Source organism: Cynoglossus semilaevis, chromosome 6, assembly GCF_000523025.1.
Source record: "Cynoglossus semilaevis isolate Cse_v1.0 chromosome 6, Cse_v1.0, whole genome shotgun sequence".
In the NCBI taxonomy this organism is placed as follows: domain Eukaryota; kingdom Metazoa; phylum Chordata; class Actinopteri; order Pleuronectiformes; family Cynoglossidae; genus Cynoglossus; species Cynoglossus semilaevis.
In genome coordinates this window covers 6690197-6702178 of record NC_024312.1, presented here as the reverse complement: position 1 = coordinate 6702178, position 11982 = coordinate 6690197, and the positions used below count along the sequence as shown (strand labels likewise).

Genomic DNA, 11982 nt, shown 5'->3' with positions numbered 1-11982 from the left:
GCTCGCAGTCGTTTACTGTTGCTGTGTGAAAGTCACTGTATCCCATATCTGCTGGGAGCCGCGGGCTGAGAACCACGCGGGCGTTGTGAAATAGTCCTGACGTGGACCCTGTAGTGAACACTCAGCTGACTTCCATCATATGGAGGGGGAAAAAAATCCTCTAATCCGCTCCTCGTACATTGCAGCTCAGCCTTTTGTTGTACTCCTGATGCTCCATACTCATATAAAATATAAGATTTTAATAAATAAGTAACAATATTTGTTGGTCTAATTCTGTAACATAAAGTGATGCTGACATCCTGGTTTAAAAACCAACTGCTCTGCTCTTCTCTGGGATTGTGATTCTTTAATCTGAACTGTAATACAGACAGAATCAACCAGTGAAGGAAAATATCCATCGTTTAATGACACACACACTTCATGCCCATCGTTTTAATGACACACACACACTTCATGTGTCTTCATTCAGGACTTCAGGGAGAAGAACACCGACCACATGCGTCCTGACATTGTGGCCTTGCTGAAGAGCAGCAAGAACGCCTTCATCTGCGGCCTGATGGGAATCGACCCTGTGGCCACTTTCCGCTGGGCCGTGCTGCGAGCTTACTTCAGGGCCATGGTGGCTTTTAGGGAGGCGGGCTGCAGACACACCCACAAGAAGACAGGTGAGTAAAGGCCGGGGGGTTGAGGGGAGTATTCTGTAGACACTGGAGCTGGGAAGTGGAATTATCAGAGCTACAGTGAACTTCGATCTAGATCCACTGTCAACAACAACTCTGTTTTCTTCGTTTCTTCGCTCTCTTCGTTTTCATCCGTCCTAGGGAACGACGCACCTGTCCCCTGCACCGTGGTCAAATCTGTCAACAGCTTCAGTTTCCTGCACCACCCTGTTCACCAGAGGAGCCTGGAGATCCTCCAGAGATGCAAAGATGAGAAATACAGTGAGTAAAGTTTGACTGAAGAATCTTTTTTTTCCCAATTTTTTCAACTCATTTAATAATGGGAATTTTTTTCACAACACTAAAAACTACAGAACTGAGACAAAACAATAAATCCAGTGAATGAAAAGCATTCAGGTTTGACAGTAAACTCTCCGTTCTGCTGTTCCGTGTCTCCAGGTATCACAAGGAAAAACCCCAGAACTCCTCTGTCCGACCTTCAAGGCACCAACACCATGAATGAGAAGGCCACCTGGTGAGTCAGAAGGGACATCACATCTTTGATTTCTGTTATACCTGGTGAACATGTTCTGTCTGTGAAAATAAAAAATAATTTAAAATGTTGGAGTTAATAAACACATCAATGCAATACTAATCATGTGACCCTTCATCGCTCTCTCTCTCTCTCTCTGTTCCTCCTCTCGCTCCTCTTACAGGGATGGCTACGGCCTTGGCTGTAATGGTCGCAGCTCCAGGTCCAGTCGTCTGTCCTCCACAGGAAGTCCCGCCCTGGAAGAGGATGGCATCTTCCTCAACACTACCAACAGCAAACTCCTGGAAAGAGCTCAGGGAATCCTGATGTGAGTCAGACACACAGGACAGCAACACCTCGCACTATTACTGAAATTTAAAAAAAAGACTTTTATTTAATGTCTGCTAATGAAACCCCATGTCCACCCTCAGGAGAAACAAAAACAGCAAAAGCAAGTCGACACTCCCCAAGGTGAGACCTGGAAGAAAATAACAACAGAGGATGAAACTGAACTGAAAACTCAACAGAAATTCTTTAGATTATTTTTTTTTAAACTTTTTTTTGTATGTGCGCAGCATCTGTTGGACGTGAAGTCTTTGCGTCACCTGAGCAGCGTGACTCTCCACGACCGCATCACCAAGTCTCTGCTTCACCTGCACAAGAAGAAGAAACCTCCCAGCATCAGTGCGCAGTTCCAGGTCAGTGCTGCTGCTGCCCTCTGCTGGGCGGTGCTGAGAATTACAAAATTGATCTCGACGGGAGAGAATGTTATTTTGAATTAAAATTATAGTTAAAAATATATTAACATGATAAACTAAAAGATAAAATGAATGTATAAATATGTAACATGTCAAACACAAGGTTTTATATGATGGTCCTAGAGAGTTCTAGAATTTGGATTAAATGAACTGGTTTTAACCTTTAAATCTTACTATATCTTATCTCTAGTTGCTGTCAAAGCTTTTTTTAAAAGTCTTCCCATAGAGACATGATGTGAGTTGTCTACATTTGCAGGCGTCCCTCAATAAACTGATGGAGACTCTGGATCAGTCGGAGCCATATTTTGTGAAATGCATTCGATCCAATGCTGAGAAGGTAATGCCCGACTCCAACAGAGACAGCCACTGATGTCTGCTTCTACTTTTGTTCTATTGATTCCTCCTTCTACTGTCTCACTCAGCTGCCGCTGCGCTTCAACGACAGTCTGGTGCTCAGACAGCTCAGATACACAGGAATGCTGGAGACCGTCCGCATCCGACAGTCGGGATACAGCATCAAATACACGTTCCAGGTATTTCCTCTTCTTCTCTTCCTGTCTTTTGTCCAACTGTTTGTGGACACTCTGACCTGTCGGGACCTGAGAGACTTTTCCTGATCTGATCTGTAATGTTTCAGGACTTTGTGCATCACTTCCATGTGCTGCTGCCTCGAGGCATGAGCCCAACCAAGTCTGCTATCAGGGACTTCTTCAGAAAAGTGCACCTGCCACCTGCTGGATATCAAGTGGGCAGCACCATGGTGTGTGTGTGTGTGTTCTCCTGGATTAGACCAGTGTTGAAGTCTAGGTCTGGGTGTTGAAAAATGCTCTTGTTTGTTGAAGGTGTTTCTGCGGGAGGCGGAGCGTCAGCGGCTTCAGACGCTCCTCCATCAGGAGGTCCTGCGACGGATCGTCACACTGCAGCGTCGCTTCAGGGCCATGCTGGAGAGAAAGCACTTTGTCAACATGAGACGATCTGCTTCTACCATTCAGGTGGGATGTTTTGATTGGAGGACGGAGAGGCTCGCTTTGAGGAGGTGTTATTATGGCTCCTGTTGTTCCTGATGGTTGTAATTCTGCCTGTGATCTTCAGTGAAACTACATTTAAACCCTCCAGCAGTTTTTGTTCTTAACTGGCTGTAAAATATCCTGGCCACTTCATCTTAAATCCACAACAACCACTGGAACTCCTCACAGCATCAGTTTAACCTGATCCCAGGAACACACCTCACAGACTTCTTTCCACATTGACCCGCTGTCTCTCATTCTGCTGTGGCTGCAGTTTGTGTTGTAGCAAATCCAAGGTGGAATTCTCCATTTCCATCATTTTCCAAAGGTGTTTTTGTGGATTGGATTCTTTAATCAATCAATCAATTCTTGAAACCGCTGAGGCTGTGTGAAGCAGTGGTTCATTAATGTCTTTACAGTGGGGCTGTCTGATAATATTGGTCAACAGATATTATCGGCCGATGTTTGCATTATTATGTAATATCTGTAAGATAATGATGTGTGGTCTAGAATTAGTTTTGGGGATAAACAGCTGTACATTAAAGTGAAAGTCACTAGATGGCAGCATTGCAGCTCAATTAATTAATTTCATACTCATACAGTGGCTTCAAATTTCACATTAACCTCTTGAAGAAACGAGGAAATGGAAATAAATTCATTTGCATGGATGAACTAAACTCTCTGTGCTCATTAATCATTCAGGGAAAACTGGCAGATTTGTGTAAAATCAGCTTTTTGGCTGTAACTTAAACTGTTTTCTCCTCGTGCTGTGTTCTTCTGCAGTGTTGGTGGCGCTGCTGTCTGCTCAAGCAGTCCGCCATTGACTCCGCTATAGAGGAGGAGGCCGCTGTTTGTCTGCAGGCGGCCTGGAAGAGCTACGTGCAGCGCAGGAAGTTCCTGCAGTGGCGAGAATCTGCCGTCGTCATCCAGAGGAGTTGGAGGAGCTGCCGTCAGCGCAGGTGGACGGCAGCGGTGACGCTCCAAACGGCCTGGAGACGATTCAGAGAGAGGAGTCTCTACTGTCGGACAGTCAGGACCGTGAGGCAGCTGCAGGCCGTGGGCAGAGGACACCTGGCTCGGCTGAGGTTAGGGTTAGAGTACAGGGACTAAACACGAGTCGCCGTTTGATCACATGATCCTCGGTGACCTTAGGTCCTGATGTAGTACCATTATAAAAACCTGAGAAAATGTGGGCCATAGTTGTAAAAAAAGTACAAGTATTATTTAGTAGTACTATGTTTTAATTGTACTTTCTTTTCCTCTCTCTCACTCTCTCTCTCTGTCTCTCTCTCTCAGGTTCAGAGACCTAAAGGAGCAGCATGAAAGTCTGAGGGATGTGGTGATAGACCACCAAACCATGGAGGAGGTCACAGAGGTGACACAGGAACCTTGTGCCCAGGACTTTTCAGAACATTCCAGTGCCGTCATGTTGGACGCAGGAGAGACAGAAAAAGAAGAGGAGTCGGAGCGGAGCAGGAGCGTCGACGAGAACAGCCACAAGAACCGATCGAAGCGAAAGAGCAGACGGATGAGGGAGCTGGAGCAGGCTCAGTTCAGCTTAGAGCTGCTGAAGGTCCGCAGCAACAGCATGGGAGGTTCCGTGCACGAGGATTCAGTCTTGGAGAGCAGCGGTTCTCAGATGGAGGAACACCACAGCCGTTCTCCTCCAGGATCTCCAGCCAGTCGTGGCAATTCTGAACTTTTCAGTGAAGAAACTATGGAGACTGGAGGCTCCGTAGGTTCGACTGCTCCTCAACAGATACAGTCTGAAGATGGAGACGGTCACCTTCACGGGGGTCTGCGAGATGCCAACCACAATGAAAAGCCAATGATGGAAGCTCCCAGGGCAACTTTTTACATCGCTTCTGACCAAAGTCCAATCCATGAGCCAAAATTAGAAAGCCCCAGAAAATCCCACAAAGATCGAAGACAGTCCACGTCCAGGAGACCTGTCGTGGTTCTGATCAGTATGCAGAAGGAGAGCCCTGTGGATGAGGTGAAGCTGCTGGCAGAGCAAACACAAGAAGGAGGAGCTCTTCAAGGTGGAACCTCAGCTCCAGAGCCCAGCAGCACAGTGGCTGCAGGCCTGGAGGTGGCGTCAGAAAACACATCTGCTGCAGGACCTGTTACACAGGCCGGGGGAGAAGGTCTAGATGAAAGCTCAGCCGCTGATGGTCCCAGTCCAGATGTTTGTTCCTCAGAAGTGGACATCAAGATCACCATGAAGGCCAAGCCCTCAGGTCGGCAGGGAAAGACTGTGTCCAAACCAGCGCAGGGTGTTCCCAGTCCAGTCCTGGACACCAAACCCCCCAAAGCTCAGAAGAAAAGCTCCGCCCAGTCTGTGATTGTCAACATGGTGGAGAAACCGCCCAGCATGGTTTTCTCGCCACCACGACGCAAACTACCGTTTTCCAAGTGAGCACCTTTGACTTTTAAATGATTTAGAATGTGACTTTAATAACTTTAAAGTCGTTACGAAAAATCAGTATTTGAAAGGTTCGACTCAGTGTCTGTGTCCGACTGATCTGAGCACTGCTCTCTTCTGCTGTTTCACAGATCGGACAAGGATTTGGTGAATCATGAACGATCGTTCTCCATGTTTAGAGACTACTCTAAAACATCTGGATTCTCGAACTCAGAGGTGGGAAACAAACAAACAACAAACACACACCGTGCAGTGTATTTACATGGACATGACATGATGTTCCAGGAATGTAACATGTTTATTCCAGGCCGATTATTAACCATCCACTCAAGGAGTAGAGAGAAACTGTAAAGAAAAGAATGAAATAATGTGATCAGTGATGTAGAGTCTGTCTGTGTGTCATCACTAATGCAGGGAAACAGATTCTATATGTTGGGATTCACTATGATTTCATTCAAATTGACATTTTACAATTTATATAAAATCCAACTGTTGGGATGTCCGGTATCAACTTCCGATACCGATATCAACCGATATCTGCAGTCATTTGGGTTAAAGGGGGAGTACACATTTCATTGTAATACAGTTGTGTACTGTTTCACAGTGACAATACTGTGCACAATACTAATAATAGTTTGACTTTTTACTGCAAAACTATTTTTAGGTCACATCATCTGGGCGACACCCAGGCATTGCGTTATCTGGTTTTCATTATCGGAGGATAAAAACAATAACGATTTTTACAGATATTACATAATTAATCTAATATCGACCGATATTATCGGACATCCTTATCCAACTGTGAATAACAGGTAGCCCACAGACCAGAGAGGAGTTTTGTCAAACGCAGTATCTTTAAAAAAAAACATAAAACACATTGAACACAACCTGAAGCTCCTGACCCGATGTTCCTGTGGTATCCTGGGAGCAGGTGGGGCGTCCGGGCCCTAAAAAGAAAGCACGAATGTCCCGGACTCGCTCCGACTTCCTCACCCGCTGTAACTCTGAGGGAGCGACACAGTCCGACGACGACGACGACGAATACTACGTCCCCTCCCACTCGTGCACGCTGCCCCACTCCCTGTCTCCCTTACACACCCACCCCGAAGCCGACTGTCACAGTGACTCCGAGATGGTAAAATACCCTGTCATCTCCAGAGGTCCCATGACCCTCTGACAAACTTCCTGTCGCTCCACCACTCGTCTCAGGTGGAGATGCTGAGGCAGCCCTTTTTTTTAACCCTTCTAACTCCCTCTGCTGCTGACGGGCAGACTGACGTTTCCTCGCTTCACTACAACAGACTGACAGAACAGTCTTCCTTCTCTTCTCTGATGTCCAGCTGTAGTAGTGGCATGTGGCTGAAGTCAGGCCCCAGTCCAAGGTTTTAGGGTTGATTTTTCCATGATTCCAATCAATTGACATTCATTGAACATATTTGAATATCATGACATGAAGTTTAACTGATTCAAAAAGCACAGTAACAGTAGAATTCTTCACCCTCTTTTTGACTAGTTTTTTTTTAGAACATACATATTCCATCGGGGGGACCACATTTTGACTAGTTTTTTTTTTAGAACATACCCCGCAGGCACCCCCCATACATATTCCATCGGGGGCCACAGTGTTGACCCCTCCCAATATCCCACCCAGTTTGCTGCTGTTGCATGCTGGAGTCAGTCACACCTCGAAATGAGTAACGTCAACTAACAACGCCGTTTTTTGGGGGGTTTTGTTTGGGGGGGTTGAATGGGGGGGAGGGTCTTCAAGATCCTAAAGCATGACTTGTGTTTCTGTTCCTGACTCTGTCTACTAGTATATCAGTAGTACTAGTGTATTAATGTTATAAACTCTATATAACCAAATATTTTCCTTTAAACACAACATGATTCATTTTGCATGTATTTCGACCATCCACCTGTATTATAAACTTACCTGTGATATAAAGTTGCATCTGCCAGTGTGAGTCAGGTGACCATGAGCTGAGTTAGTCTGAACTCAGCTCATTAAAGTCCAAACATGTGTTGTTGTTGTTTTTTATTCTTATCATTCTAATATGTCTATTTTTTGCTGTCCAGTCTCATAAAGACCAGAAGAAGATTCATAAGACCATGTCATCAGGAGACCTGGGCAAGGTGGACGTCCTCAGGAAAACGCCCAGTCAAGACGGAAGGTAGATTCTCAAACATTATCTACAAAGAAATCACTCAAAGTCTTATTACTGTCATTTACTCATTTACTCCAAAAGCAGGTGTCGAGGTAAGGGTTAAAAAAAGTTCACTATTTGGAAACTTGAAACTTGAATCTAACTACGTAAGGATTCTAACTTTTGCATTTTTTTTTTGCAAAAATAATTTACACCGGACCTGTTAGGGTCAGGAGGCAGATGTTCTGATGTGACAAACCATTCAAACACTCACACTCTATGTCGATGACACCATGCTGTTTTTGTTTTTTTTTTGAACAATTTCCTGACAGAAAACATTTTAAAAACTTCAATATTAGCTTGAAACCAATGACATATGGAGGTAGTGTTTAATGGAAGTGTTTGCAGTGACACTGCTCTGTGATAGGGTGTAGAATGTGATCATTTTTAACTGTTGTGTTTGTCTTCCAGCAGGAGGAGAGGGAAGATGCGATTTTGGGGTAAACCCAAGCAAGGAGAGAAAAAACTGTCCAAAGAAAAGCAGACGAGCAGAAGCGAATCAACGGAAACATGTGGTAATTTTAAATAAGTCAGCTAAAACACAGACCATGATTGTTAAAGGTCTCCAACTCGAACTCTTTTTTGTGTCCCAGAAGACCTGTCTCCTCCTCACAGTCCTGACCTGGAGGAGGCGTCCTCTCAGAGCGTCAGGGACAGTAAAGAGAACAAGGAGCCATCTCCTAAAATGAGGCGACGTCGCAGTGTGAAGATCAGCAGCATTGCTCTGGAACCCGCCCAGTGGCAGAACGACGCACTGCACATCCTCACGTCAGCCCATGACTTCCGCAGCATGAACGACTTTCTCTTGAAGAAGGTGAAATCTCACACCCACACACACAGAAGTGAGCTGTGAGCAAAGCTGTGCTGTTCAAGCTAACAATAAAATGGAGGAGCATCAATAAAGAATTTTTTTCTTTGTTTTTTTTTTTTAATTTTTGGGAAATAAATCATGGTGTTGATGTAGAAAAGTCAACTTTGCCCTCACTGTCTTAGAAACAACATCCATCATTTTTGGAGTTGTTGCAGTTTATGCTTTAAGCCACCAGGAGGCGATTTTCCCTGTATGCCCAATTAACAGGTTTTTGAATAAGGCATACCAGCTAAGTTGGTATGGCTTGTATTTTTTCCCTCCTGTTTCACCTCTCGTCAAACTGAGCTTTTTACTTAAAGACCATGTGTTTTGTCCAGATTGCTGACCTTGACTCTGAAGACAGCAAGAAGGACACCATGGTTGACGTGGTCTTCAAAAAGGCACTGAAGGAGTTCAGGATCAACATCTTCAACTCCTACTCCACTGCTCTGGCTGTGAGTCTTCGATTGACCTCAGTGTTTTTGTGTTTAACGCAGCTAATTTCACTGATGCTGTGATTCTGAACCGTGTAAATCTGTGCCTTGACACCAGATGGATGATGGGAAGAGCATCCGTTACAAGGATCTCTATGCCCTGTTCGAGCACATCCTGGAGAAGACCATGCGTCTGGAGCAGAGAGACTGGAGCGAGTCGCCCGTCAAAGTGTGGGTCAACACGTTCAAGGTGTTCCTGGATGAGTTCATGACAGAGTTTAAGCCCATGGAGGGGACCGTCGGAAGGGTGAGATGTTTGGAATACTTTATATCAATCACCAATGATTTATTAATGGTAAATATAATTAAAACTGTCGAAAGGGCAAAAGTTATGGTCTAAGACCAGGAAATAAACATTTACTGAGCTCTTCTTTTATATGAATCTTAATTCAGTGTAAATTAAATATATATATTTGTTATATATATAAAACATGATCTTTTTATATTATTTTAATATATATAATATACATTTTTGTTGTGAATGTTAAATTGAATGATAAATATGATTATTTTTATTACTCCACCTCATTCTTTGCTTTTCCAGGTCTTTGTGCTGCATATTAATTATTCAATTTTTAACTTATTTATTTTTCAGGCTCTAAAACGAGAACGCAAGAAGTCGAGGAAGAAAGACACAGACGTTGTAAGTTCAAATGTAATTTGGTTCATTTAGACACAAAAAACATGTTTTTATGTACAAATAAACTGCAATAACCCGCTGCAGGTGGAGGAACACAATGGTCACATCTTCAAGTCCACCCAGTACAGCATCCCCACCTACTGCGAGTACTGCTCCTCTCTGATCTGGATGATGGACCGAGCCTGCGTCTGCAAACGTGAGGATCTCAAATCCCCAAATCAGACTTTTAGAATCTACTCTATAACACGTGTAACAGAGACATATTTTCCAGCAGCCGTTGCTAATGTTCTCCTCTCTCTCACGCCCCTGTGTGGAGTTTATTTTCCACTCTTACAGTACATCACACCCTCTTCTACAACACACACACACACAAACGCATCCACACTTGCCCCGAAAACTCACACAGCCACGCCGCCTCTCTGAGTGCCGGAGAAATCCGATTAGAGCTGCAGCTCCTTTCATAAATCTTTGTTTTTATCTTGTTACAAAGTTATAACTGCACTCAGAGCACGGACGTCACTACAGAGCAGTTGTTTACTGACTGACTGACTCACTGACTGACTGACTGACCGACCGTCTCTGCCAGCTCTGGTGTTACAGTCTCAGTGTGATTGTGTCGTTCTGGTGTCTGCAGTGTGCCGTTACGCCTGCCACAGAAAATGCTGCTCCAGGATGACATCCAAGTGCAGTAAAAAGGTAGGGTTTTTTTTCTTTCTTATAATTTCTGTTTTTTCTTTTGTTTCTGTGTTTGTATTCAACTGTTGTGAAATGGGGAAGGGGAAACAAAACGTACAAATCCAACTAAATACCATGGATTTGGAAATAAAGGCACATCCTTGTGAGCAACAATTCAATTTTTTTATAATAAGTAATGAATGTAAGAAGTTTTATTTATGAATAAAACAGTTCCATATGATTTATTGTTCTTTAAAATTCTATATTCTGTATGGAGTTATGGAGATTGTATTTTTGGCTTGGTATGTTTTACAAAAGTTCAATTTCAATTTGCGTTCAATTTTATTTTTGGCTTGGTATGTTTTACAAAAACAGTTGAACCAAGTGACTGGAGTTCAATTTGCTCTAATGGTCAAATGTATTAACTGTTGTTGTGCTGGTACAAAATCCACACATTTGCAGAATCTACAGCCGTGCCTTAATGTCGCCCCTTGTTTCTCCGTGTTCTAACACCAGTTTGATCCAGAGCTGTCGTCTCGGCAGTTTGGCGTAGAGCTGTCCCGGCTGACCAGCGAGGAGCGGGCGGTGCCTCAGCTGGTGGAAAAACTCATCAACTACATTGAGATGCACGGCCTCTACACAGAGGGGATCTACAGGAAGTCGGGCTCCACCAATAAGATTAAAGAACTGCGTCAGGGTCTGGACACAGGTGAGATACTGTTTTTGTTTGTTTGTTTTTTTTTTCAGTTTGCATATTTTTTTGGGCCACTTTTTGTTTTAATACAGAAATTAAATATACCACTGCCTTCCAGTTCACTGTAACCAAACCCACTCTGTCTCTGTGCTCTCAGATGTGAACAGTGTGAATCTGGACGACTACAACATCCACGTCATTGCCAGTGTTCTCAAACAGTGGCTGCGGGACCTGCCCAGCCCTCTGATGACCTTTGAACTGTACGAGGAATTCCTGAGAGCCATGGGTAATCAAAGAATTGGTCACGTCACCGCAGTAATTCCTTCATTTCCCAAAGGAAGGAACGGCTGAGGGATTAATACAGGGTTTTCGTTGGTCGCGACGATGATTTTTTTTGTGTGTTTCTGTCTCTATTCAGGTCAGCCAGACAAGCGGGAGGTGATCCGAGGGGTGTACTCGGTCATCGACCAGCTGAGCAGGACACACTTGAGCACACTGGAGCGCCTCATTTTCCATCTGGTCAGGTGAGATGTGGGTCAGGTCCACAGAGAAGACAGTCAGTCTGACTCTGAAAATTAGGTTTGGGAACAGGATCTGACGGAGAATCTTCTTTATTAACTTAACTCTGTTAGGTCTCACTTCTTTATTTTTGCCTGCAGGGCTTTCACATCCTCCTCGATCTCATATCAAACTGGTGCTAACCAGTTCTTTGTAATGTTGTTGTACAGGATTACACTGCAGGAGGAGACCAACAGGATGTCAGCCAACGCTCTTGCCATCGTGTTTGCCCCCTGCGTCCTGCGTTGCCCTGACTCCATTGACCCTCTGCAGAGTGTCCAAGACATCAGCAAAACTACCGCGTATGTCCACAACCCTCAGCTTTGGTCTCACTGTACTCTCTCTGACATGGAGTCAACAGGAACATTAATGACAATCAGATGAATTCCTAATTGACATATTTGAGTCTGTCAGTGAGAATATGATTCGTGGACATGCCACATACAGTAAACCACAGTTAGTCATGGTATGAACCATATCAACCAT

The 11982-nt window shown here is 44.2% G+C and overlaps 1 protein-coding gene across 6 annotated transcripts in view; it reads left to right on the top strand.

Moving 5' to 3' along the window:
* The window catches only part of LOC103379913 (unconventional myosin-IXa-like), a 16977-nt gene that overhangs the window by 987 nt on the left and 4008 nt on the right, over positions 1 to 11982 (top strand). For 2 of the 6 annotated variants that reach the window (XM_017033014.2, XM_008311626.3), the window contains exons 2-27: positions 470 to 665; positions 822 to 941; positions 1119 to 1194; positions 1376 to 1519; positions 1623 to 1662; positions 1767 to 1889; positions 2206 to 2286; positions 2372 to 2482; positions 2587 to 2709; positions 2792 to 2941; positions 3740 to 4041; positions 4253 to 5371; positions 5513 to 5597; positions 6313 to 6516; positions 7458 to 7552; positions 7997 to 8100; positions 8179 to 8399; positions 8774 to 8890; positions 8988 to 9176; positions 9525 to 9572; positions 9654 to 9765; positions 10204 to 10265; positions 10761 to 10953; positions 11096 to 11224; positions 11357 to 11462; positions 11667 to 11798. In XM_017033014.2, the coding sequence (XP_016888503.2) occupies positions 470 to 665; positions 822 to 941; positions 1119 to 1194; positions 1376 to 1519; positions 1623 to 1662; positions 1767 to 1889; positions 2206 to 2286; positions 2372 to 2482; positions 2587 to 2709; positions 2792 to 2941; positions 3740 to 4041; positions 4253 to 5371; positions 5513 to 5597; positions 6313 to 6516; positions 7458 to 7552; positions 7997 to 8100; positions 8179 to 8399; positions 8774 to 8890; positions 8988 to 9176; positions 9525 to 9572; positions 9654 to 9765; positions 10204 to 10265; positions 10761 to 10953; positions 11096 to 11224; positions 11357 to 11462; positions 11667 to 11798 (4382 nt within the window). The remainder of the gene's footprint in view (positions 1 to 469; positions 666 to 821; positions 942 to 1118; positions 1195 to 1375; positions 1520 to 1622; positions 1663 to 1766; positions 1890 to 2205; positions 2287 to 2371; positions 2483 to 2586; positions 2710 to 2791; positions 2942 to 3739; positions 4042 to 4252; positions 5372 to 5512; positions 5598 to 6312; positions 6517 to 7457; positions 7553 to 7996; positions 8101 to 8178; positions 8400 to 8773; positions 8891 to 8987; positions 9177 to 9524; positions 9573 to 9653; positions 9766 to 10203; positions 10266 to 10760; positions 10954 to 11095; positions 11225 to 11356; positions 11463 to 11666; positions 11799 to 11982) is intronic. The other 4 variants (XM_025056491.1, XM_025056492.1, XM_025056494.1 and 1 more) reach the window with 4 other exon arrangements.